General features: G+C 39.3%; 1 protein-coding gene across 1 annotated transcript in view; it reads right to left on the bottom strand.

Annotated features, from left to right (window-relative positions):
- Positions 1-309: 309 nt before the first annotated feature.
- Positions 310-26,125, bottom strand: part of TSPAN12 (tetraspanin 12) — a 63,218-nt gene continuing 37,402 nt past the window's right edge. Inside the window, exons 5-8 of the mRNA XM_032483611.1 lie at positions 25,948-26,022; positions 21,631-21,738; positions 17,305-17,448; positions 310-1,989 (exon numbers count right to left, since the gene is read on the bottom strand). Of these exons, the coding sequence (XP_032339502.1) occupies positions 1,684-1,989; positions 17,305-17,448; positions 21,631-21,738; positions 25,948-26,022 (633 nt within the window). The 3' untranslated portion in view covers positions 310-1,683. The remainder of the gene's footprint in view (positions 1,990-17,304; positions 17,449-21,630; positions 21,739-25,947; positions 26,023-26,125) is intronic.

The raw sequence follows: 26,125 nt of genomic DNA, 5'->3' as shown, positions 1-26,125 counted from the left end.
CTAAAGTTTTATTTAACTTATGGAAAAGATGAAATCCAGGTGTTGATTTCAAATATTGTATTTCTTAGACCTGTTTTTTTTTTTTAAACTTACTTTAAGAAACTAGGATACGAAAATACTGAGAAGATAAATTAACACAAATGGGCATACTTTATATTACATCAGACAACTCCATTATTTATCATTTAGCTCAAAAACAAACTTAAAATGTAAATAAGCATCTTTTTTTTATCATCTCTCAGTGAAGATACATACTCTTATACATTAGTTCTGGAATTTGGGAACAGTTTTTATTACTTTTTTCAATCATTTTTTCTTATATTTTTCTCCCCTTGCTCATCTTTTTGAGTGGTGAAAGTGTGTCTAATGTATAAAAATCAGACACAGACAAATGTTCACTCTCTAGAAAATATCTGACATGTTTTAATTTTCTTTCCATTTTCTGAGAAATAAACATAATACACAAAATACAGTAAAATGCACTTTTCCCATTTCAAATAAATATAGTTTACTCTTGTAAAAAATTTAATAATCTGTGTCATTCACCACAGCATCTTAATCAGTGAAATAAGGCAAAGAAAATCTCTAGTTAAATCATCACTTACTTTTATGATTCCCACAGCTTCTTGCTGGAGAAAAGGAAAACTATTCTCTGTAGAATTACATCAAGACTTGAAGACTGCCGCTTCTGGTCTGGCGAAGGCAACGATAAGCTCCTTTAAAAAGTATTTAGTGTCAGTTTGGCAGAAAGAGAGCAACCAGATCTTTGCTGAATGAACTACGTTATGTGTAAACTTTTTTGTTCATACTTCCTAGAGACCAGACTGCATTCTGAATTATAATGATTCCTTTGTATCACACGAGTAATTTTTCAAAATTAGTGGTTAAGTATTTAAATTAACAGTTATGTATGTAATACAAACCCAAGACAGAATTTTAAAGCTCTATTAACAGGAAAGGTTAAAAATAATGGTGCTATACAGGACAAATTTATCCTTTTCACAATTGTTATTCTTAATGTTATAAGAACTGAAATCTACTGAATTATACAGACTTAACCCAGACTCTTATATACACATATATCCCTGATCAGTTTAAGACAATGTTTTCGTTTGCTCTTGTAAGTAGTAAAGATGTTTTCAGTAACTGGCAAAAATCACATTTAGGTAGTCACCAGTCTTCAGAGTGTACTTCTGTATAATCTGTTTACCCTCAAAAGAATATATCACCAAGTAATAAAAGTCATTAGTACTGTCTAACTTCCTATGTTAGCAGTTAATTGGAACTTTATATACTAGCAAGCTTATGGGAGTAAATCAAACTTTACTGTAGCTCCAATCCCACCATAGCCTGGCTCGTTTACATGGATGCAGAGATGCTGGCCAGACTATGCCAAACCATAAACCTCGAAGCATAACTGTGTTCCAGAAGAATCGTACGCAGGCTGTAAAGTGGGTGTTAGATCTGTCCTCACCATTAAAAAGGGCATCAATTACTGTCCAGGTGATGCCTTATAATATACGGAACTTCTCCCTCTTCCATTTAAAAGGTGGAAGATTATATGCCTGGGTATCCTTTTATAGCAACATTTTTATTTCTACACATTTCTGGAGCAGTTAAGCATGTGCTCAAAAATGCACAAGTCCCATAAAATACATTTGTGGTTTCCTTCTTTGACGTTCCCTATAATTCCTCCATCTCAAAGTGTGTGTTAAAGCTGTTGGCCATGGTTGTGTGTTCAAAGATCCTCGACAGGCTTGGTTTCAACAGTTCCACTGAGTGACAAGGCAGGTGCTGCGTGGTGTCGCTCTTCAGGGACATCATCTGTTCTGTCCCAGGCTCCCGTCTATCGTAGTAGAGAGCCCAGAGCAGAGTAATGGTGAGAATCATGGCCAGGATCTGCGTCACGCCAATGGAGATCCCCAGAAACCTGAGCACTTGCAGTTGTTTGGTTCCTCTCAAAAAGGAATACATTTTCTTCCCACAACCCTGTAAAAGAAATAACACGGTCAATATTACTTTGGATGGGTTACAGAGGGCCAAAATAGTGAAGACAAATCATCTGTGTCAGTTAGTGGAACCAAACAGCTTGGAGTTATCAACTTCAAGACACTGACTCTCAACAGGGAGCTCCTATGAACAGCCAGAGGAGAGATACAGGATGTGCACTCTTTGAAAAACCTGCCCATGTGATTCCGAGGAGCCTGCTCCTTCTTCCAGCGTCCTCACCACCTGAAATCGAGAGCCACTTGTATAAAACACAACATCTAGAGCAGGGGTTGGCAAACTTCTTTTTGTAAAGCACCGGACAGTAAATCTTTTCAGCTTTGTGGGTCACATGCTCTCTATTGCAACCACTCGTCTCTGCCACTGTTAACCTGACAGAAGCCATAGGCAGTAAATGAATGAATGTGGCTGTGTTTCAGTGAAACTACACAGACAGAAAAGACAGTAGCCCAGATGTGGGGCCCAGGCCATATAGATCGCTGACACCGGATAGAGACTGATCTGAAATTCTCAAAAATAAAATTCCATTGTTATTATTTATATTCACCCCTCAGATTATAGCTCGTTTGGCCAGAAACTTTTCCCCAAAGGTTAAGAGCATTTCCCCAATGTGTTGCTGAAACACCCTGGTGGGGAGAAATCAATATACTCCTCCCCCCACCAAACATGCACATACACCTCTGTAGCAGAAATACACATGGGGGAAATTTCGGGCATGACACCCAGTTCTAATTCTACCAGGTAATGGGTTGAAAGGCATCTTTAGCTCCCCTACAGGCTAGAGACATCTGACTTTAAAAGATTAGCGAAGTTTGTGCTTGGTTTTAAGTACAGAAGGCTTAGAGTTGTCTGTGGTGCACACAGAAAAGAATTCTGAAAGAAAAGGAGAGGAGGGAAAAAATAGTAAGAGGGAGAAAAGCCATGACCAAGAAAAATGGGGGTTGGGGGGTGGCAGAGCAAAGAAAAGGAGGTAGAATGGGTCTAACAATTATCATAAATCACATCCCCGGAGACCAAAGCACAGGCCAACCTGCCATGTCTCCAGTGAACCCACAGCGAAGAAATGCGAATCCACTCTTCTAGAGGGAAGCTGATTTCAAATTCCGGTGAAATAGAAAAGGATTTTATAACTAACAAATTCAAGAACTTTGCAGATTTTGAGATTCTATTCTGCTCGGATGCTAAGAAATTGGCCTGTCACAGTTTCATGCATGCTGGCAGCAGACACAGACCAAGGATGTTATTACTCACAGCAATAGCCAGAGTATGTGCCAGGGCCAAGGGCAGCGGGGGGAGGCCATGCACACACGGTAGACGGCATTATGGGAGAGGGACCCCAGGCCTAGGGAAGCCTAGTATTTTATAGTGGGAAGTCCCATCCTTTGCACTGGAGAGAGACATTATCTTCATTAGACTAGACAGCAAACAAACCTCCTTTTTCCTGGAGGGAGACACTATGTCTACCTTCAAGGCTGTTTTCTATGTAAATACCCTTGAAAAGATAGCCTAGAACAAAGGTAGCCAGGGTTTCTGCTGGTAAGATATTTAGAAATGCAAGCGACCCATGGAAAATCATGTCCCAACAAGAACTCGACTTTTCAGAGCTTTTATTCTGAGTCTGTGGTAAGATTGATTCCATGTTTACCCTATTGAGGCAGCTACTAGAATAAAAAGAAACTAAAAAGTATTGAAATAACTGCCTCCTAGTTTTTCCCCCAGATTCCATAAAGAACTCAGCTAAATCCAGGCAAGCAAGACCACTGAATCAGTTGTTGGTTTGTGCATTATATTGCAGGAGAGGAGTGAATAATATATAATTCTTAAATTTCCAAAGCACTGATCAGAAAATGTACCCCAATAAGGCATTATTCTCAAGGAATTTTAAAAATCATGTAAAACTAGTCATAAACACATTTCAGTAACTTTTTTTCCTAGTATATCAAGTAATGCGAATTAATAGCAAAAGATTAGCAAAATGTCATCAATTTCACCAAAAGTGAAATGAAAATATTTAAAATGGCTTTGGATTATTTAGTTGATTTTTTACCAATGTTTTCAGTACTTATGACAAAGATGGATCTTTAACGAATTTAGAAAGAATAAGCATGGGCATATCAACATTTTGGTAATAATAATTACAGTAAATTTCACATTTAAAGGTAAACCTAAAAGTAAAGGTAAATCACTCAAGAAATACATATGCTAATGATTCAACCCTATGAAATGCTCTTAAGTCAATCAGCATTTGATTTTTTACCTTTTCAGTAGTCTCTGGTGTTTAAATTTTACCTATATAGTTCTTCTTATTGGCATAAAATTTCCCACCCCATGAGGCTAATCCATTCTAAGCTGAATAACTGTGCAGGAAAGCTAACATTTCTTTTTTAAATCTGTGAATAAAACAAAGCAGAGACTGATAACTAACCAGCAGTCTATTGTGTTTCACATTTTGGCATTGGGCAAAGTCTGTTTCAATTTTATTTTAAACAATTACATTTATTTTTTAAAATAAAAGGTATAGTAAACTCTATCATCCAGGGTGTTATGGGAATGTGATATATCAGATAACATTAAATGTTCTAGCGTGGGAAGGGAACTTAGAAGTCAGTAAGTTCAACTTTTTAACTTTTAAAAATATGGCAAAAAAGCACTTCTAGAGTACCATCCGCAAAACTGGCAGAGAAAGGACCCTCTAAATAGTCTCTCCCCCGTATAAGCAATGAAAGCTCTAGTAAAAATTGTCAGAATCAACTTTTTTAGAATTCTGGAAATTAACCAAAATGCTTGCAGCAATCTGAGGAGCGTTTATTCAAGAAAAGCACCTGAATCTCAGTAAGAACAGCAAGTTTTGTGGCATTTTAATTTGCTCTACTCTCCTCTCCCCTCCCAGCTCTGCAGGAGCCTTGAAAATAAACAGCCCACAATTATGGTAAAAGCCAGTGGTCTGGCAGCCACCAGAGGCAAAAGAATACGGCTGGAGTTCCTTCAAAACCCCCTTCTCAGAGAATTGTCATTATTTGTCCTATCTGGTGGTTCCCTGGAAGAGCTCACTTGCAAGGCTGTCTTACTTGATTTGACTTGCAGCTCAACCAGGGCAGCAGCCTTTCCCTCTGGGAATATTTGTCAAAAGCATTCAGAGGTAACTGTTCAGCACTGAGGCTGCCTGAGGCAGAGGATAACAGTTGCATACAATGGGTTAGTCAAAAGCTTAAAAGGAAAAACTGGAGAATGTGAAGTCCATACGGGGTTTGGCAAAGCTCTGACATATTTGTGGGGATCTAGAAAGTTAGACATGTGACTAGGACTGTGCTCAAGCCCAGAGCTGTGCACATGCTCAAGAAAGACTCCCACCTCTGGCTAAACTTGAGGTTTTGTGCACCCTTGGCAAAGGCTGGGAGACTTACTGATTCCAGGTGTCTAAGGAAATCTCTTTTCATTCATTAAGTGACCACTAAGCTAAGTGAGCAGAGACTTCAGGAGCCACACATGACAAAGAGTACGAATTTCACAGAATTAGTTCAGAAAAGTAATAATGAACAAACACAAACAACAACAAACTTTGGAGGGGGAGACAGAGAAATCAAATCTCCAGAGTTGCCACAGTATATTATTTAAAATGCCCAGTTATCAACAGCAATAAAAATTACAACACATGCAAAGAAACAAAAATGTATGGCTCATACACACACACACACACACACACACACACACACACACATATACACATACAAGCACTTCTAAGGAGAATTCTCTGCTTCACTGGACAGCCCTTTCTACACTTGGACAACACTAATTCTTAATAAACATTTTCTTGTTGAAAACTGTCTTCTTAATAAGGGTGCACCGGCCCTAGTTCTGCTCTTAACTGATTGCTTTGCCATAGGATGAAGAACCATGTCTGAAGCGTCCTCACTTTCTCTTTAGCCATTCTCTTCTCGGGGCTAAATCCTCCTAGTTCTTTCATGTTTTCCAGATGTAGTCACTTCGTCATCCTGATGATCTCTTCCTGGTTTGTGCTGATTTTTTCAATGTCTCTTTGAAAATCAAACTGATTTTTAACTTAAAAAAAACTAGAACATGCAAGAAAATCCAGGCTTTAATAAAAAGATACAAGATATAAATATAAAATAAAAGCACAAATCTCTCTATACTGCACACAATTTAATATTTCTCTGATGACTCAGAAGGCATTGTAGAAACTAGCCACATATTAGTTGTCATGCTGAATAACAGTGAATCATTCACACAGTTACTTAAAGTTGTGGGTCAACTTTTCAAAAGAATATTCCTCTTCTTGGGAAGACAGTATTTTTTCCAGAATTCTGTGTATAAAATAATTGTCTTCCTCAACCACTCTCTGAATTCTTAGCAGAAACGGTTCCAGGGTTTACGGTGCTCCGCACCATCCTCTTTGAAGTAATTCAGTCTGAACATCAGTTGTGAGCTTGCTTTTGAGCCAGTCAAGTAACCATGCATGAAGCTTACACTTCTTACACAGTGTAAATTTGGACATTTTTATCAAAAAGCAAGACAGAGTCTAGAGAAGAAAAAATATAGACGTGTCTCTACATAATCTGTTGTACTATATTCATAGATGTTTTGTTGCATAAACAAACATTTCTGTTGAAGTGAATCAAAAGAGGAAACAGGAATGTTAGAGCTCAGAACTGCATTCCGTTTCACAAAGGTTTTTTATTCAGAATAGGAAAGAACTGAATTGCACTCATTTGCTTTTCTCAAAATAAAACACTCTGAGTGGATTTACCTTGAATATGTTTTCTCCCTACATAAAGCTATGTTACCCCTGTGTTAGTAACCTCAGATATTTCAAAAGTATGAGTAAGACCAGTCGGCTAACCTACTTTATTTGCTGCAATATTAAAATTCTGTCTGACTGTAAATAACAACACTACCTTTTCATCAGAGAAAAACCACTAATCCCTAAATTTCCTGGAATCTATTTGAAGACCTGCCGGGATGACTCGTTTCACTTGAGGAAATTATACACTTGAAATTATTCTCTGATCTATCTCCAAAATGAGTTTCTAAAATTAGAAGAACCCCCATGGCTCTTCAGTACTCAATACTCATAGGCCACATCAAAAAATTAGGCAGATCCTCTCATGTGTTTCTGAAGGTGAAGTACAAATACAATCTAGGTGCCGAACATGTGCCAGTATTGATATTTTTGTAATTGATTTTTCGTAATAAGCATAACTTGCAAGTTTGAAATGACTGTGTTAATTATCAGGCACAAATGCGTAATATTCAGCCCTATGTATTTTAAAATTGAAAAAGTGACTGATAGCAGTTTATGAGTTCATGAACTTCAAAGAGGTTGGAGCAAAAGTTCTCCATTGATAATCACAAGCTCTGTAGGGAAATACATCCTTCCTTAGGAAAAAAAAAATTAAACTGCAAGTAATAAAATGCACTACAGGACTTCCTGTTCTCTTACGAGTAAGGTTAACCAAACCCACGCGTAGGAATTGCAGTAGAAAAAATCTTCGTAAATCTTAAAAATCGACAGGCCCTCATATCTCATTTAGTCCTCACAAGATCCCCATTAGAGAGGCAGAATCCTCCAGAGTCAAAGACTGCATTTACTGGCTATTTTTCATTTTTACCAAAAATACATGGTTACAAAGAGACGAGCATCAGAAAACGCAGAAGGTGATATTCCCCGGAGCCAGGCCAGGTCCTGGAGCAGAAGGGCACGGACAAACTGCTTGTTCAGACGCTGAGTACACCTACATGTCCGTCCCTAAGAAGAAGAGCCAAGTGGGAAGCCACACGAAGCTGGCAAAGCCTTGACCTGAAAATCCACCTTCAGCCAGCACAAAAATATATATAACCAGAAAAATGCGTATTTTCCTGTCATTACTAGCAAAACTAGGGGCGATTTGTAAAGCTAGTTAAAAGTCTAATCATAGATCACCCATTTTTCTATTTACTTTAATCAATAGATTAATAAATTCCTGTTTTTATTGTCATTATTGTCATTAGCTACCACCATGCATGGAAGATGTGTGTTTATTAACGTTGTCTAGTGATTTGCTAAAGGTTTCCTATGAAGTAGCTCTATTTATTTCTGTAAAACTATAATGAGGTATAGGTTCTATTATCTCATTTAACAGATAAGGAAATTGAGATTTAGAAGTGGAAAAAAATCTACAAACCCTCAGCCTACTCCTCACCATGGATTCCACACCTTGAAATTTTAAAGTGTCTTAAAGTATGGGCTTTGGAATCAAATAGACCTGAGCTGGTCACAGACTAGCTCTACACAATTGGCCTCGGTCACTTGGCCTTTTTGTGCCTCCCTTTTCTCATCTGTAAAATGGAGATAATATAGTACCTTCATAGAAATGTTTTAAGGCTTAAATGAGGGAATGCATGTAAAATACTTGTTCAGAGAGCTATATATAAGTGTGTATCCTATTTGAAAAATCCAGTGTGTATTTTTCAATCCCTAAATTACTTTGACTCTTAGCTATTACTGTAGTATATACTACCAACAGGCACTGTTCTAAGGGTTGTAAACATGCTAATTCATTCTCCAAACAGCCTGAGATGGGCACTCTGTTTATCCTCATTTTATGGGTGATAAAATGAAGCACAGAGAGGTTAACGACTTGCCCAAGGTCACACAGCTAGCAAGGAGTAGAGGGAAGATTTAAACCAAAGCGTCTAACTTTGGAACCTAGCCTTAACCTCTGAACCAGGCTTCCTCACTAAGGAAAACTCATTCCTAAAATCCTCTCCTTCCTTGACTTCCAGGACACTGCTTTCCACTCCTTCTCTGCCTACGATAGGTGTCCTCTCCTCTGCACTTCAGGGTTGCCATTCCCCAGCTGTTGTCCTCAGCTGCAGAAACTGCATCACTCTTTGCGTGGTCCCACCTCCTCCCATGCATTCATTGCCTCAGATGCACTGCTAACACCTATAAACTGTTAGTCACCTCATTTCCCCTACTCTGTCCTCCACGTCTTCACAGTAAGTAACATTTGCCATGGGAGCACAGCCTCCTAGCCAGACACCACACTCCCCCACCTCCCTTGCAGCTAAACACAGCCATGGGAGGCAGCAGAATGTGGTGAAGGCGGAGCATCATGCATGGGTGTTCTCCCTCCTAACTCCTCCTTCTCCCCACGGCCTGGACCTGGAAGAGAACAGGAGTGACTTTGGACAGGTATTAAAAAATGCAAGGTGTCTCACCATCCTCGAGCCCTGGACGAATGTGTGCAGGAGGGCTGCCTGGCAGCCTGCACCAGCGGACTGGTGTGAGAGACAGAGTTAGTCTTACCTTACCCAAGCCATTGTATTTGGAGGTAGCTCTTTCCTCATCAGTACACACAAAATCCATATCTTTGGCTGAGTTCTGTTTCCTGAACTTCATCTTTCCTACTGGGTTTCTGCACATGGAGGACCTGAGAGGAACCTTCAACTCAGCATTCCCAAAATGGAACTAATCAAATCCAGCCACTCTCCTCAATGAACAGCCTTTCCATCGGTCCAGGGTCCAAGTCAATGTCAGACGTCCCTGCAGCTTCCACGTCACTCACTCCCCACACCCACCCCCATCATCATTCCTTTCATTCTCCCTCCTAAATATCTTTTACATGCATTCACTCCTCTCCCTCCGCAGTGATACTTAGAATCACCCCCATGAATTAACCTGCACCCGTTTCCTCCCTGATTTCCCAGCCTTAAGACCCAATTCTCACCTCAACTCACTCTCCACAATGCCAGCATGAGGATTTTTAAGCACAAATAAAATTGTTATTTTGAGAGGTACTTTTTCAGGTCAAAAATATTATAATGGCTTTTATATCAGTACCTTCTAAAGGCAAAATCTGCAAGTCTCTACCAATAAAGCACCAGGGGAAAAGCTGTCTGAATAGTGAATAGGTAACAGGAAACTCACAACTGAACAATGCCGAGAAAGACAGTGAAAGAAAAGACGAAGGCATTTGTACACCTGAAGCAAAACTGGCAGAACAGTTCCAGGCCTGATTAGATCAAGCAGAGCTTGAGGATAAAAGGGATGTTTCCCCCGACCGAGCCCAAACTGGTCCTGCAGGGCTCTGAATGATAAAACAGAGATCACCCCAAGTCCGCCGCCACCTGATCCCTGCCAGCAGTTACTGAGCAGATAATGAAGTCAGCAGAGAGGCAGGAGGGAGTGTCTTTGACTTCATATAAAAGAACCCTGAGAATGGAACTTCGTGGGGCTATTCCATCTAAACAACCACTGAGCTTGAAAGCTGCCTGCTGTTTACTATCTGGGCAGGATAGTGCTTATCTGAGACTGGAGCTTCATTATTAATGAATCAGAAACCCACGACTGCTCCGTCCTAAGCCTTCCTTTCATTAGATGCCCCAAATGTGTGAATGCGTTTCTCTTTTCCTTTGGCCACTGCTCACAGACTTCGGTCTAAATTGCGTGTGTTAGCAGGACACCCAGGGCTCTTCAGAAGCCGGCGTCTTCCTTGTCCAGCCCCCCCTGCCGCCGCTGCTCCAGCTGTGCTGTCTTGCTTCCAGTTCTGCTCTGCACTGTTGCCTTTTTGCTTGAAATGCCCTTTAGGACCCCATGCCACCCAAATGTTCTCTGCAACTGGCTAACATCTGCTTATCCTTTAAGATTGGAGGCCTGGTGAGGAGGGTATAGCTCAGTGGTAGAGTGCATGCTTAGCGTGCACGAGGTCCTGGGTTCCATCCCAGTGCCTCTATTCAACAATAAATAAATAAACCTGATTACCCTCCCCCCCCACACACACACAAAAGACAGCCTAATGAATTACGATCCCCTCTGTGTGTTCTCACGGCACATCTCAATCATAAGGACAGTGGTAATTAAGGATTGTCTACCCAACATCAGGCTCCTTCTCGTGCCCCAGTTCAAGATCACCTCAGCCGCACTTCCTTCTAGCTGATGGGAGGATCATTTCTGTGCAGATCTGACCAACTTCATCACGTTAGTGCAACGGGACAGGACCTGGCCGGGGGCCTGAGCTGTTACCTCTTCCTTCCTATCTTGGACTTTTCTTTCAACACTTGCCCCTACTTTTGTTTGTTTGGGGTGTGGCAATTTACCTGTTCCTGAGATGAATCCCACTAGCAGCTTAAGAGCAGGATTACCTGGGAGAAGACGGATCAATCCCCTAACTAGGTAGAGCTTGCCAGAAGGCCACACCCTCACCCCCACCACCATGTCCTTTGGTACCCATAACACTGTCATGTTTCCTCCCTGGCTCAGAAGTGCTGGGATAATATTTATGCGTTTAGGATGTTGGGTGTAAAAATGATAAAATAAAAGCTGTTGCCGTCTACTAGTCAAAACAGACATAGGGTACTGACTTCCCTTTCTAATTCTAACAAAGACGTTAACAGAAGAGTGTTAACAAAAAATGTTAAGGGCTGAGACACTGCCCAGAAAAAAAACGTACATAGATCATAAAATGAGTATCATTTGCCAAGGACAGCAGGGTGTAAGGGAGATGTGGGGGGGAGGCCAGGACCTCCAGTCTGGGTGAGGGCTGAAATCCTGACTCTCAGCTCACAGTGCAGATAACACACAACTGGCAGAAGACAGATCTCACACAAGCCATCCCACGTGGTCCACCATGAGCTGCCCCGCCTTTAACCTCGGGGAGGCCCCTGCATGTATGTTTGCCTTTATTTTCTGTGAGCACTGGAGACCTATACACACTCACCATCGTCTGGGTTCTTTGCCCTGCAAGTCAGACTCTGAGAGATCACGTCTCCCTTCACACCCACATCCCTTCCCTTCTCTGTCTCTGGATTTGTACAGGGTTTTCTGTTACTCGGAAAAGAAATAAACAACAGTCTAAAGAGGCAGAAATGGTCTGGGGCAAAATTATTTGCCACAGAGGAATTTTTTTTTTTTTTAATGGAGGTACTGGGGATTGAACCCAGGACCTCATGCATGCTAAGCATGTGTCCTACCACTGAGCTATACCCCTCCTGCCCCAAGGGAAATTATTAAGATTATATGATATTCAAACACAACGTCACACAGAACATATAAAGACTAAAGGTTCAAAGAAAAGGAGTCCCAAAAGCACAGAGCTTCATGGGAACCAGCCCTCTGTCCAGCCCTTACATAACCTCTGTGAATAACTACTTTTTTTGGAGAAGCGGTCAGTACCTTTTAACTACAAAACAAAGAAATGTGTCTTTGGAAGTGTGTTTCACTGGACTCTCTCTTCTTTGTTTTACTGTTTTGAGTTGGAAGTAGGGCCTGTTGTGAGCTTGTTTACATCCATTTACTTTTCCTGAGGTGGCGCACAGAGGACGAAAATGGCATTTCAGTCCCTTTGAGGAGATGTTTCTGCTCCGTCTCCCACCTGAGACAGCAAGCACTGTTAACCATTCCCTGCCACTGCGCTTCTCCACACTTCTCTGTGTGGAGCCCCAAGAAAAACCTGATGAGAGCTATGGACCCTAGTCACTGAAAAAAAAAAACAACTGCATCTAGAATATGAAAACGAAGTCAGAAGCATCACTTTCCTCTTGAAGCCCATCCGGGAAGAGCACAGGTTGGTCCCTGGGCAAGGGGTTGGCAGTCCCGACTCCACAAGACCTTTCTCTCTCCCAGCCTTCTTTACTCTCCTTTCTCTCTTTTCTTCTCCAGATCAAGTCCAGAACTTTAGTAACAGGTATGGTGGGAAAACAGCAGGTGAGAGAAGGGAGAGATGCATCTTACTTAGTCCTGTATCTCACCAACTTAAATTCCGAGTCCTGAGGTTCTGCTGAGGCCAAGTCTCACACCCAGTATCTAGAGAGCGTGGTTACACAAACAAGCCCAAAGACCAGGGCCTGGAATAGTCAAGGATCCCTGGCCCAGGGCCACCTGCAGAGGGGCGCTTTTGTACTCGCAGTTCCCCGCAGCTAAAAGAAAACTCCTCTTTGCTGGACCTTTGCGTGGCCGGCTCCTTCTCACCAACTGGTCTCAGTTCCCATGTCACCTCCAAAGACAGCCTGCCCTGAACATCCTACCTTAAGTAGCTCCTTCACCAATAAAGCCATTCATCAGCGCACGACCCTGTTCAGTCTTCAAAGTGCTTACGGGCACCTGAAATCATTTTTCTTTTCTTTTCTTTTTTGTTAAATGTGTATATCCCTAACTAGAACCCTATATCTCCAGCATTTACAACAGCACTTGGAACCCAGTAGGTACTGAAAACATTTTGAATGAATGAATGGGATAGAACCAAATGGACGGTCAGAGATATTTTTGTCTGTGAATGTTTAAATTGATACTCTTCTACAAGTATATAGCTCATTACAGATATCTGAGAAGCTGTGTGCCAAACCCAACCATACCCCCTGATGCAAATATTTTTAAAAGGTGCGATTGTTGCTGTATTTCCGCTCTGTCATTTTTCACAGATTTCAAATATGTCATAAGGTATTATCGGGTCAGGGACCACGCAGGCCGCCAGATGGTTGAGAATGATTTATTTCCTTGATTTCAGACTACTGAAGAAAGACTGCAGGAAGAAAGCCAGCTCTTATCTCTACACTTACAGAATATGAAAGATAAAAGCGACCTTGAAGTTCATCTAGCCCCAATTCACTCTTAATTTAAAAACCCATTCTACTCACCAGTGACATAGTTATCTGACCTTGACTTTAATATTTTTAGTGATGAGACACTCACTATTTTATAAAAGAACCTTTATCACAACTTGGACGGATTTTGATGAGCAAGGTCTTCCTTCTATTGATTCAAAATTTCCTTCCTGGAACTTCTGGCCCTTGGAGCAACAATGAATAAGTCTAGTTCCTGTTCTGAGTGATAAACTTTGAAATCTTTGAAGACATCTATAAAAAAATCTCCTCTCAGTACTCGCTACTTCAGAATAAATATCCCAAATGCCTCTAGCTGTCCCCACCTTGTTTCCCCTTTGAGACCCCTCATCTTCCAGGTGGTTGATCTCTGGGCACACTGCAGTTAAGAAACATATGTTCCCCAGGGCAAAGTGGAATTAAATCTTATTTTTATTTAATCATCTTTTTGGGGGAGGGTAATTAGGTTTATTCATTTTTTTTAATGGATTTTTTTTTTAATGGAGGTGCTAGGGATTGAACCCAGGACCTCAGGCATGCTAGGCATGCACTCTACCACTGAGCTATACCCTCACCCCAAGTCTTATTTTTAATGATGGATTTAATTGTACTTGTGCCATAAAGCTACTAGGTGATCACTTTTGTAAGTCAACTACGCATATAATTATGCACTATATCATCCCCAATACCCGTATCTGTCATCAACTGTAAAATACAAAAGCAGATTACTCTGATATAATCAACCCCTGTCTCATAACTGATAATGCCAGCTTGCTACCGAAAGTTTCTTGATGAATATATGAAAAAACTTTTAAAATAATGTGAGCCATCAACTTGCACATGCACAACAGTGTGGCTCCTTCTAATCTTAAAATTCACGTAACAAGCAATTCTAGACATCCTGAAACTAAAGCATCTCATTATAAATACTACTAGTAACAATGAACTGCATTTTTAAATTAAAAAATGTATTAAATGTTTAATTGACTGCTTTTCAATTAAATAATAAAACTGAAGTGAATGTGTCCATATTCAGACTTTGTGGGAAGATACGGTAGATTCATTCATGTTTTGTCATTCTCATGATCAATATTGGTTATAATCATATGAATGGTATTAATCACTAAAGAAGGCAGAAATTATTTTATGTGTAGCCCAATAATTTCTCATATTGACTTGCCACTCCTAAAAACTAACAGATGGATTAAGTTCACACTAGGAAAGCTGACAGGTTTCAATTCACATGTCTATACTTACATCTGTACTGCAATTATCTGGGGTTTTTTGGTTTTTGTTTCTTGTATTTTTTTCTGTAAAATGGTTTATTATCCCAGGAGGAGGCCCTCCCTGGGGCTCACATCCCAATAAATAAATGTCTGTCTGTAATCACCTGTTTTTTTTTTTTTTTAATCTAGTGATGAGTTATAATGTAACTAAATATCCACAATTATGTCTGCTTTTGATATTATCTTAGAAATATTAAGCACCATTGCCTGTTTTATCAAATCAACAGGACTTTAACTGTTGAACTTGTTCGTTGATCCATCCTTACTACGGACACCAACCAATATTCAGCCTTAACTCAGGAGAAAAAAAAAGTAGCATAATCACTGAAGAGCTCAGAAACACTGCCCCAATAATCCGTTGTTCAGTATACAATATCCTGTCTACTCATTTTCATTCAAAGCCAAGGTGTTACTAAATATAATGTTTAAAGTGATAGCATCCAAACACAATACTTCCCAGTAGTGTGAGGCGTGACTGCAAGTATTTTGATTATCTTTTAAAATAAAAAAACTGACTTCTTTAGCTGCTTCAACAATTCTTGCTATGAGTTAAATTTCACTCCCTCCAAATGCATATGTTGATCCTCAGGTACCTGTGATGTGATCTTGTTTGGAACTTGAGTCTTTGCAGTTACAATTAATTAGGATGAGGTGTCCTTACGAAAAAGAGAAATTTGGAGACAGAGGCAAACAGGGAGATTGTCATGTAAAGGTAAAGGCAGAGATCTGGGTGATGCTTTTACAAGCCAAGGAATGCCAGTGATTGCCAGCACACCACCAGAAGCTGCAGGACAGGCCCAGAAGAGATTCTTCCCCACGTGCCTCAGGAGGAACCAACCTCGCTGGCACCTTGATCAAGACTTACAGCCTTTGGAACTGTGAGACAGTAAATATCTGTTGGAAGAATAACGCGATTCTGAATCTCTTAAAAATATTTGACACTCCTCTTTGTGGCATGCCTTCAGAGCCTGAAGCACGCTATTTTGGATATCCTTAAATGGTGTAGCCTTGTCTTCTAAGACGAATTTTTTTTTTTAACAGCCAAAATTTACTTATATCTAAGACATCAACAAGATGAAACATTTGTGTGGTCAATCCAGCACCTTCTTCAAATCCCGTTAATTCACACTATAAATTAATAAAAACTGACTTGTGTGCACCTCTACAACTGACTTTGTACAGACAGCCTAAAAAGTATTTTGAACAGTAACAGTATTTCTGGGAAAAAAACATAAAACTTCCTAAGATAACCAACTTGAAATATATAAAAATGCATGTTTTATAAATCCTGATGGGTTTTGTTTTAATGTTTCATTTTTATAGCCATATAAATGTGTGTGTGTGCATTGTATTAAGAATGGTATAAATTGCTACCTTACGGTAAGATGATTTGTGGTACCCAGATACTTGATTGGCAATGTATCTGCGAAATGATTCCAACTCGTCAGCCTGAGCAGCTTCCCTTCCATCTGACTTACATTTTGAGCTTCCATTCTAGATCAAGACTACAATAAAACTTTCCGTAAAGATGGAAATGTCTTATATCTGTGTTGTCCTGTACAGAAGCTGCTAGTCCCAAGGGGCTGTCAAGCACCCAGAATGTGGATAGTGCAACCAAGGAAATGGAAATTTAATTTTATTTAATTTTAATTTAAATATCCGCATGTAGCTATTGGCTACTGGAACGGTGTAGTTCTAGATTTTAATTTGAAAATAGGGTTCCCCTGCTAACAAAGTGTGAAAATCACCTTCATTAAAAATGAAGGAATAGGAAAGCTTCTGCTAACAAAGGAATACCTGATGATTCTGAAACAGTCTCCCAGAAAACATGAATATGTAAGCTTCCTGGCCACTTGACAACTGATTTTAATGCCAGTGAGCATCTAACTTCATTAAATCAGCTAACTAAAACTAACACCGCTGATCGTTAGCCAGCAGGGGGACCTGAAGAGTTGAGGACAGCATTTTCTCCGCAGAGTGGAGCTTTGATTTTTTTTTTTCCCTCTATATATATTTTAGTTTATGTAGAGGCCCTAAAATACATATTCTGCTCAGGAAGTCAAAATCTTGTCTTTCCAAACGTTCAGAGTTTGTCACACGCTCTGCATTGTGTCTGTTTGCAAAGCACCCCTAGGAGGTGGCCATGGAACTTGGTTCTAGATAGCACCATTCAAAATCCCAATTAATCCTAAAACCTAGTCTTTCCCACTTTTCTTTGTAAAATGTGATTAGTGTGCAGATGTCTATATTGATTTTTTTAGCTTTATCCTGTTTTTTCACATATTAGAGGAAGTATTTCGGGTTCTTCATAATTAGACAGAAGAGGAAAATTGCACTGGCATGTTGTTGATTCTTTACAGAAAAGTCATCTTAAGAAAACTTTTATGTACGATAAGCAAATGACACATGGCCTTACCTCTTGATAAAGGTCACTGAGATCTTCCTGGTGGGCCTGTTTGGAACATCCTGGGAATTCCCTAACACAACAGGAATCCGGGGGCCAGTCCATCTCTGTCATTTCCAGCCAGTCGGTGAAATACACAACTCCACAGCACTTAAACTGCGAAAGAATGACTGGTCAGGCTCAGGAACTACTGAAAATATTTTCTTAACTTATAGGAGATTAAATGTTAGATTTCTTACAGTTTTGCACCCAGAGCTAAAGTCACTTCTGTCGTCGCCTAATGACATGTGCACATTCTGTGTTGATGACAGAAACAAAGGAAAAGGACTCCATAATGGAACGATTCTGAACCATAATGCCCAAAACACGTAAAAACAGATCAGGCATGACAGAGTCTCGTTCCCCAAATGTAAGACCTTCCACGAGTGATCATACAGCAACAGAGTTACACACACTAACAAAACAAATAGCTGAAGTCTTATCTTTAATAGTAATCCTCCGGCCACTAAGGAACAATTGATCAATCTATTTGCATATTGCCTGGTTACCAGTTGAACTGCTTAACCAATTCAAATATTATATTAAAAGTTTCCGTAACCTCCATAGAAAGATTTGTTGGCCAACAAATTTTTATTCAACCAAGTGAGAATCTTGGAAAAACCTGTCATATTCTATTACCATAATCTCAGAAGAAATGATATATCTTTAGCTTGAATAAAGTTGAAGACAAACTATATTGTCTTTTTTTTTTTTTTTTTTTGGTCTCATTTGACCAAGTATTAACAAAAACTTTCTGTGGCCAAGGTTCAGAAACACGGCATAAGGATCTATGTAGATTAGATCCAGAATATTTAGCTATGACCACTTTCTGCCCTTGGGTAGAGTGGAGTTACTTTTCCATATAGTCAAAAACAAGGACTATGGGCAGTCACTGAGAAGAATTTTGCCTAGAGTGACTGGCCTTGCAAATTATGCAGACCAACAAATCAGTCTGTGTTCAGGATTAACACTGTATCATAAAATATCACAATCCACCTTCTAAAAATTCAACTACAATAAACTTTAAAGAATTCTGAATGTATAATGTAAAATGAAACAAGGAAAACACAAAAAAGTGATTTTCCATTTTTTTCATTTGCCTAAATATCTCATGTTTAAAGAGACAACAATCATTCTGAGTATTATAAATGATGAATTACTAATGCTATATGGATAATGCTAAAATTTTCCAAGAAACTTAAGAATATTTTTTAGTGTTTTCCTTTTATGAACTTGCTCTAAAAGCCACAAATACACCACAAACATTACAAATTCAGGTCAAACATAATTTGACATCATATATTTTACATAAGTCATTGACTATCCATAAAAAACACATGTAGTAAAAAGACCACTTTATAAAAATCATAAACTACTACATTTCCAAGTCAGTCTTTTTAAATCCTTCCACACAGAGAAAACCTACTTCTCTCATTTCCTAAGGACATGTGTTTTCTACGTTGATGACAGAAGGCCAGTCCTTGGAAAGCTCCACAACAGAACAGCCCATTTATCCCACCTTGTCAGGAAATGAGGTGCTCCACAGAAATGACTTTTCCACATACCTTAAGCATATCACATTCAGGGCCAAAACCTTTTTTTTAAATTTTAATAGTCACTGAGATATTTTGTCTTTTTACACAGTTGGCTTTCTTCATCAAGTAGAAGATACTGTCTTGGTACTGAAATTTTTCCTAAAACCTCTTATGTTTACTCACTAAGCAAACCCATTCTTAGGGACACATGACTATGGTCTACCTCTCCTTGAAGTTCTCTTGCCTCCTTTAAAACCTCATTGTCAGATAGGGCCACTCTTGCTAGCATGGCATCAAACTGGAAAATTCCACCACTGTTTTACACATGAAGAACCTGAGCCTCTAATGAGTCAAGTGACTTGCCACGACCACAGACCAGTGAACAGCAGACCCTGTCTGTTCCCAAGACTAGACAGACCCCAATCACTATGCTAAAAATAAATAAATACATATGGGAGGAGGGTACAGCTCAGTGGCAGAGCACATGCTTAGCATGCATGAGGTCCTGGGTTCAATCCCCAGTACCTCCATTAAAAAAAATTTTTTTTAGGAAAAATAAATACATTTTTTAGTGTCAGGTTTTTTTTTTTAATTTTTATTGAAGTGTAGTTGATTTAAATGTTAGTTTTAGGTGACTCAGACAGCAAAGTGATTCAGTTATACTTATACAAACATATATATTTTCTTTTCATATTCTTTTCCATCATATGATATTGCAAGAAATTGAACACAGCTCCCTGTGCTATACGGTAGGTCTTTATTGTTTATCTGTTTTATACGTAGTAGTGTGCGTCTGTTAATCCATCAGGTTTTTTTCTTTTTTTAAAGCATTAAATAAACATCACTAGGGCGTAAGTGAGAGGCCAGCAAAGTGAGGTACATGCCCAGAACTGCACCGAATCAGGAGTCGGGAAAACTGGAGCCTGACAAGGTCGCTTTCAGCCCCACAATTTATTCTGGGAGGGGGGAGTTATTAGCTGAATCGTATCCTCCCGCCCCCACCACCAAAATTCACGTTGAGGGGCTCACCCTCAGAATGTGACCCTATTTGGGACAAGGGTCTTTACAGAAGTAATTAAAATAAGGTCGTAAGAGTGGTCCTAATCCCGTATGTCTGATGTTCTTATCAGAAGAGGAAATTTAAACACGCAGAGGGAAGATGCCGAGAAGACACAGGGAGAAGACTGGCTGTCTACAAGCCCAGGAGAAGAGGCCTCAGAAAAAGCAGCCCTGCCTGTGCTTGATCTCAGACGTCCAGCTTCCAGAACCGTGAGACAATAAATTTCCGTGCCTTGAGCCGCCCAGGCTGTGGCACTTTGTTATGACTGCAGCTCTAGCAAACTAACACAAGGGGCTTTTAAAAGCTCTTTCAGGATGCATGGAGGTCTTCACCACCTCCTTCTGGGTAACTCAGGCCTACGGTCTGGAGGCAGGAACTCACCATACAACGAATCTAAAAATACATATGTGCGGGCTGTTGTGCAACGCTGTCCACTGTCCACCTAGACTGGGCCCCTCTTTGTACCATTGGGAAAAAAAAAAAACAAAACTCAGTTTGTTTTTTAACCTGGATTATCATGGTCTACATGCAAATCTCAGAAAGTTAAGAGTTCTGGGAAGCTTCTGATCAGGGCAGGAGCTGAACACAGCTTACTATAAATTCCCTAAGCTTCGCTTCTTTCCCCTTTGCGTTGTTTTTAGTACAGATGAAGAGTAAACAAAGCCAGGAAACATTTAAGTAAACAGGAAATCTGTGTTGCAATGATAATTTTCACCATCTCAACAACTGTAACACAAAGAGCCAGATTTGGAGATTATCCTGGGCTTGAACCTCTGCCCGTATCCAAGACAGAGTAACCCACAGAGAGCTGGATCTCGGTGATACAAGACAGTGATTCTCAAATGCTCTGTGGCCCGGCTTTAAATGACATTAAAAAAAGAGATATACTGGGTCCTCTGGGGATGTCACTCCCATCCCAGGGAAGCTGCTTAGGAGAAGAACTTGGTTAGAATCAATGGTTAACTGCAAGTCACCAGATTTTAAACATCTAAATACAATTCCTGTATTTAGATAACAGGATGCAGTGCTATAGAGAAGTTAGGTAAGAAAAGCTGGAAGCATCCATACTTTGTAATGTAATGGTTAATAACATCAACTAAATGAGGTCAAACTTATGATCCCATTTAATCTTCTCAGCAACCTGAGGAGACAGCCCCATTTTACAGATGAGGAGACTAAGGCTTAAGGAAGTTAAGTAAATTATAGAAGCTCCCGTAATAGTAAGTAGCAGAGCCAGAATTTGAACCAAGGTCTTTCTGACTAGAAATCTTATGCTTTTAATGATACAGTGAGTCCTAATCCCCAAATGAGACCCATTATTTAAAACTTTTAAATGACATTTAATTTACAGATAGCTCAAAAAGTCCTGAAAATTTATCCCTTCATATAGAGAGTTCTGAATAATTATTAAAGAATTCTCCTTAAAAAAGGAAAATTAACAGTAGTTTAGCAAAACGGCATTTTAAGAAATTCTAAAATATATGTAAACCACGTGAAATGAAGGGGAAAGGGTGCGCACAGGAAGAAAGGCAGGGCATGGTGCTGCTTAAAGTATTTCTCAATAAAGAACGACACCAGTGGTGACGGAATCATGGGCTTAACTTTTTAGCACAGAGAAAATGACCAAAGCCAAAGCTTTGAACACTGGCTTTAAGAGCGTGCCATTTATTCCACACCCTCTGCCTCAGAAATTGTAGCACTTACCTCTCTCTGAAAAAAATTCCAAGCGTGAGTAAGCCACCGGTATCTTGGTAAGCCATAATTTGTCATTCTGGCTTTCAAAGTGACCATGTCTGACCACTGGACTGGAACCTGGAGACAAAAAAGCAAAATATCAACAACTGTAACATGCAAACACCCACATTCAGACTCACACATGTTCACATATTCACAAACACAATCACTCATAGACTCATCCGCATAATCACACATCCACGGGATGTCTCACAATTGACAAATACTGTTATGAATTTATATCTATTTGGGGCATAAATTAAGCTTGGGGTTATTAAATATTTATTGACCAATCTCTACATGTAGATTTTTGTACTAAATAGTAAGCAAAATAATGTCATTTAGTGCTGACATCAAGTTCAGGGAAATCACAAAACAAGTCAACTGTCTAGCCGAAGAGCTCCTCATGGCCAGCGATCCCTGCTGCAGAATGTCCTTTGCCTTGATTTCATAATGTTATGAGCTTGTTCTTTGTAGTGACTGCAGATTGTGGTACGAAAATCAAGGAGAAAGAACGAAGAAGGGAAAGAGTTCAGCTCAAGTCAAACTTCACTCTAGGATAAGTTTGTAAATGCCCTTCCAAAATTTGGATTTTAGAGGCATGCTGGAATTCTAGAAAAGATAGTTGTGAAACGAAAGCACTTTTTGTGCTTCCCCTCTCAAGTCACCGCATCCCTTAATAGAGTATTCAGTCAGGACAGAGCTTCAGGTACACAATACAACAGCTGGCTAGAAATCTAGTCGGCACATCGCGCTGTGTTTTATCTACAGTGCCACAGGAGAAACTGGGTCATCCAAATCCTAATCTCTCCACACGCGTGGTATTAAAGTAACTCCAGGGAAAGCAGACAGACTTCTGCATCTGATCTATGGAGTAATACGGACCGAGCTTAGTCTGACAAGTTTGACAGTAACACAAGGTTAATACTATTTTCAAACCTTATTTTTTAAAAAAAAAAAGCCATTATCAGTAGAAGTATTTTAAAAACTCCCGGCCACAGAAAGTCTTCATTTTGTTCCTTTGTTAATTTTCATTTTTATTACCTGGAAATGCATGCTACAAAAGAAAACACCCCAACACTTGGGCACACAACTTTGTTCCCTAAATAATGGGCCGACTGGGTATACTTTGTGTTCATATGGTTTCAACAAACTTCAGATAACTAACCAAAGTTCAAGCTACTCACCATAAATTATTATTATCTCATATCCTTTTGAACGTAAAATAAGGGGAAGTGAAATAAATTCTCTGGAAATTTATAATCTGAAACGGTTAATATTATTGGCAGATTTTATCTAGAGTCAGAATGATGCACAGAAGGTGAACATGTATTAAAAAAAAAAAAACCAAAAAACAGAAAAACAGAAATAGCCTGTCTGTTGTCAAACCTCCTCCTGATCTGGTTGTTAGAACACTCTTGTTTTAAATTTTGTTTTCCAGAATAAATTTAAGTTGCTTCCCCCTTGTGACCACAATTGATCGGAGACCAAATATAGCAAGAAACAGAAGAGATCACGGAGGTTCTGGCACAAAATACCACGATCGGGCCATAAAGGAAAACACACATGTATTGGCTCCTTGCATGGAACAGCTAAGAGCACAAAGCCCATTCTATGCAAAGCCTGGGTTCTGCGAAATTTGGCAGCTAATAAACTTTAACGACACTTTTCATTCACACTGCTATTAGTGCAAAAGTAATAAAAAAAATATTCTGACAAATGTTTTTCCTAAAGGACTACTTTCCACATTTCACTTTTAAACAGCCCTTGTTTTATCCTGGTGACTTAATGGGGGAAGATTTACCCAAGCAAAACAGTGATGTATGCCTTCAAGTGACACGGCTGCGTACACCCATCTGGTACCACTGTGACACTAAGAAAACACTTGCAGATCGCCCCTTAGCCAAACAGAAGAAAGTATCTAAAAAGCAGGAATTCCTTTCTGTTTCCTCAAGTTCCTTAGAGTTATAGGAAAGTCAAAATATTTCCTTTCAAATACCTTAAATTAATTCATTTCAAACTTGCTATAACTTAGGAGATTTATCAAACATTAGAATGACATAAACGCTATACAGACCATTTAAAAAATCCACTAGAAAGTAAACTCATTTCTAAAAACCCTTTAATTACCAAAAAGAACACAAAAGCTGAGATGAGGAGATCAGAATTAATTGTACAATTTACTATCGATTGCTTGAATGTTAAGGAGATCCACGTGTTTTCTGAAAACAGAAAAAAATTAATAAGACACAGAAACTGAGTCCCTGGAACCAATTACTTTTTCTCTTAATATACCAAATTTCTAGGGATGGTGTGAAAATATGATTTTCAAAGATGACAAAAGCATTCCGATTTTTTCCCCTAATCCAATTCCTTTATTTTATAAGCAAAGAAGCAAAAATAGCCAAAGAAGATAAATGATTTGTCCGAAGTCACAAAGCTACGAGAAGGCCTAAAACTTAGTTAGGTCCCCTGATTCCCTGCATAGTTTTCTTTTTACCACCCACCCCACCGACCTTCCTGGAATTGCCCAGTTTTGCAGCTCAGTGAAACACCGAAGAAGACATAGTAAGATTATAGATTTAAACTCAAATATAACCTATAATTACATTAAGTATAAATGGACTAATTATTCCAATTAAAGGCATAATTTCAATAGGATATTCTTTAAGTATAAGTTGTTTACAAAGGGGATATCTGAAAACAAGGATAAAGAAAGCTCAAAAAATGGGCAGAAAATAAACCATATAAACATTAAATTTTTACAAGGTGGTATAACTATATTAATATCAGATGAAGTAGACTTTAAAGCATAATAGTCTTAACCCAGCGATAGACTTTTCAATTCATCCTGAAGTAGAAATGTTTGTGTACCTAAAAACATAGCCTTGAAATATATAGAACAAAAATTGACAAAATGCAAAAGATACAAAAACACAATCACCATGGAAGATCTCCATAACAGCTTACAAAAGCATTCTTACTTTAATAGGAGGTTTCATTTTGAAGATAACCCTTAAGTTTAAATTAAACTAGTTAGACCCTGCCCTGATTTTTCAATTTTTAATAGAAAAAAAAACCCCATCCATTCTCTTCTTACTGAGAGTTGTCATACATTGAAAGCATGAGTGTTTTCGGAAGGGCTGAGCTGCATAGCAATGCCAAAGCATCGTTTACAAAACTGAAGTATGCAGGTACCCACTAGTCTGTAATTACCACTTAGTATACAAAACAGTGTCACAGACACAATAGCGGGTTCACCATAGAATCTTTAAGAACTGCATCAGTTCTAGAGACGTCTTCAATTTTCTTACACAACAGCTGAAATGCCGCTCAGAAACAAATGTAAAATAACATTCTCTTCCTAAGAGCTCTTAAATTTTAAAATGTTGAAGACTCACCTGGGATTTGTCACAAATGCCAATGCCCAGCCCTTGCCTTTCCCTCTATTCTGTTTTCACAGATCTGGCCTAGAGCCCTATAATGTGCAATTAAAAAAAAAAATTGCCCTGGGTGACTCCTGCTGTAGACAGTCCAAAGACTACATGTTGAAAAAACATCACCTTCCTGAAACAGAGTTACTCTACGCGGCTCCCCGTGGAACCATCTGACCTGCCACCATGAAAAGAGCCAGCCTTCGCAGACGTGCAAAGGTGCTGGACCTCGCTGATCATCAATGTGCCAATTTTCACCAGTGAAATGAGCAAACAGCAAATAAGTAATAATGCCCAATGGAACAGAGGCGAGGTGTAAGCGGTAAACCAAACATTACTGGTAAAATCTTAAGGTTAAGAAACATTTATTCTCATTCATTCTAACACACACTTCTTGATTTGGAGGATGGTTAAGCCCTGCTACAAACAGAAAGTGGCTGCTCCCTAGCCATCAGTGGACAGTCAGCATCTTAGAAGGCTGTCATGTAGATTTTCAAGCTTTCTCAAGTCCTATGGCTAATGCGAATATTTCCTATTACACAATCAAAAGTTGGTAAAATTATTTTGGAACATATATTGTGTTTAGTCTGTTATATCCATGTTTAAGCAAGATCTGGAATTAAAGAAATATATCAGAGCAGAGGAAAGAAATATTACAAATTATGCTTTGGCACTATGCTTTCGACACAGAAAAGGAAATGTTACGTTTCAGAAGTATTGAGAATATTCGTTGTTACCATATAGCATAAACACACAAACTTATAATCAGGTGCCTAACAACTCTAGAGTATCTGATTTAAAAGGCTGAACACATCTTGCTTCAGATTGTGATTATATTCCATTTCGAACTCACCATAATTTCCTGCTCGTATGTCCAAACGCCACAAGCCAGCTCTACGCAGAAAATGACAAGTAAGCTTCCAAAGTACTGCAGAAGAACAGAAAATGAATGCTGTTAGGATAGAATCAAAGTGAAATGTGGTCATTGGAGACAAGCTAAATATTCTTCAGTGCTGTTTATCCAACGGACA

The sequence above is a fragment of the Camelus ferus genome, chromosome 7 (assembly GCF_009834535.1).
Source record: "Camelus ferus isolate YT-003-E chromosome 7, BCGSAC_Cfer_1.0, whole genome shotgun sequence".
Classification (NCBI taxonomy): Eukaryota; Metazoa; Chordata; class Mammalia; order Artiodactyla; family Camelidae; genus Camelus; species Camelus ferus.
This window is presented reverse-complemented; position numbering and strand designations above follow the sequence as displayed.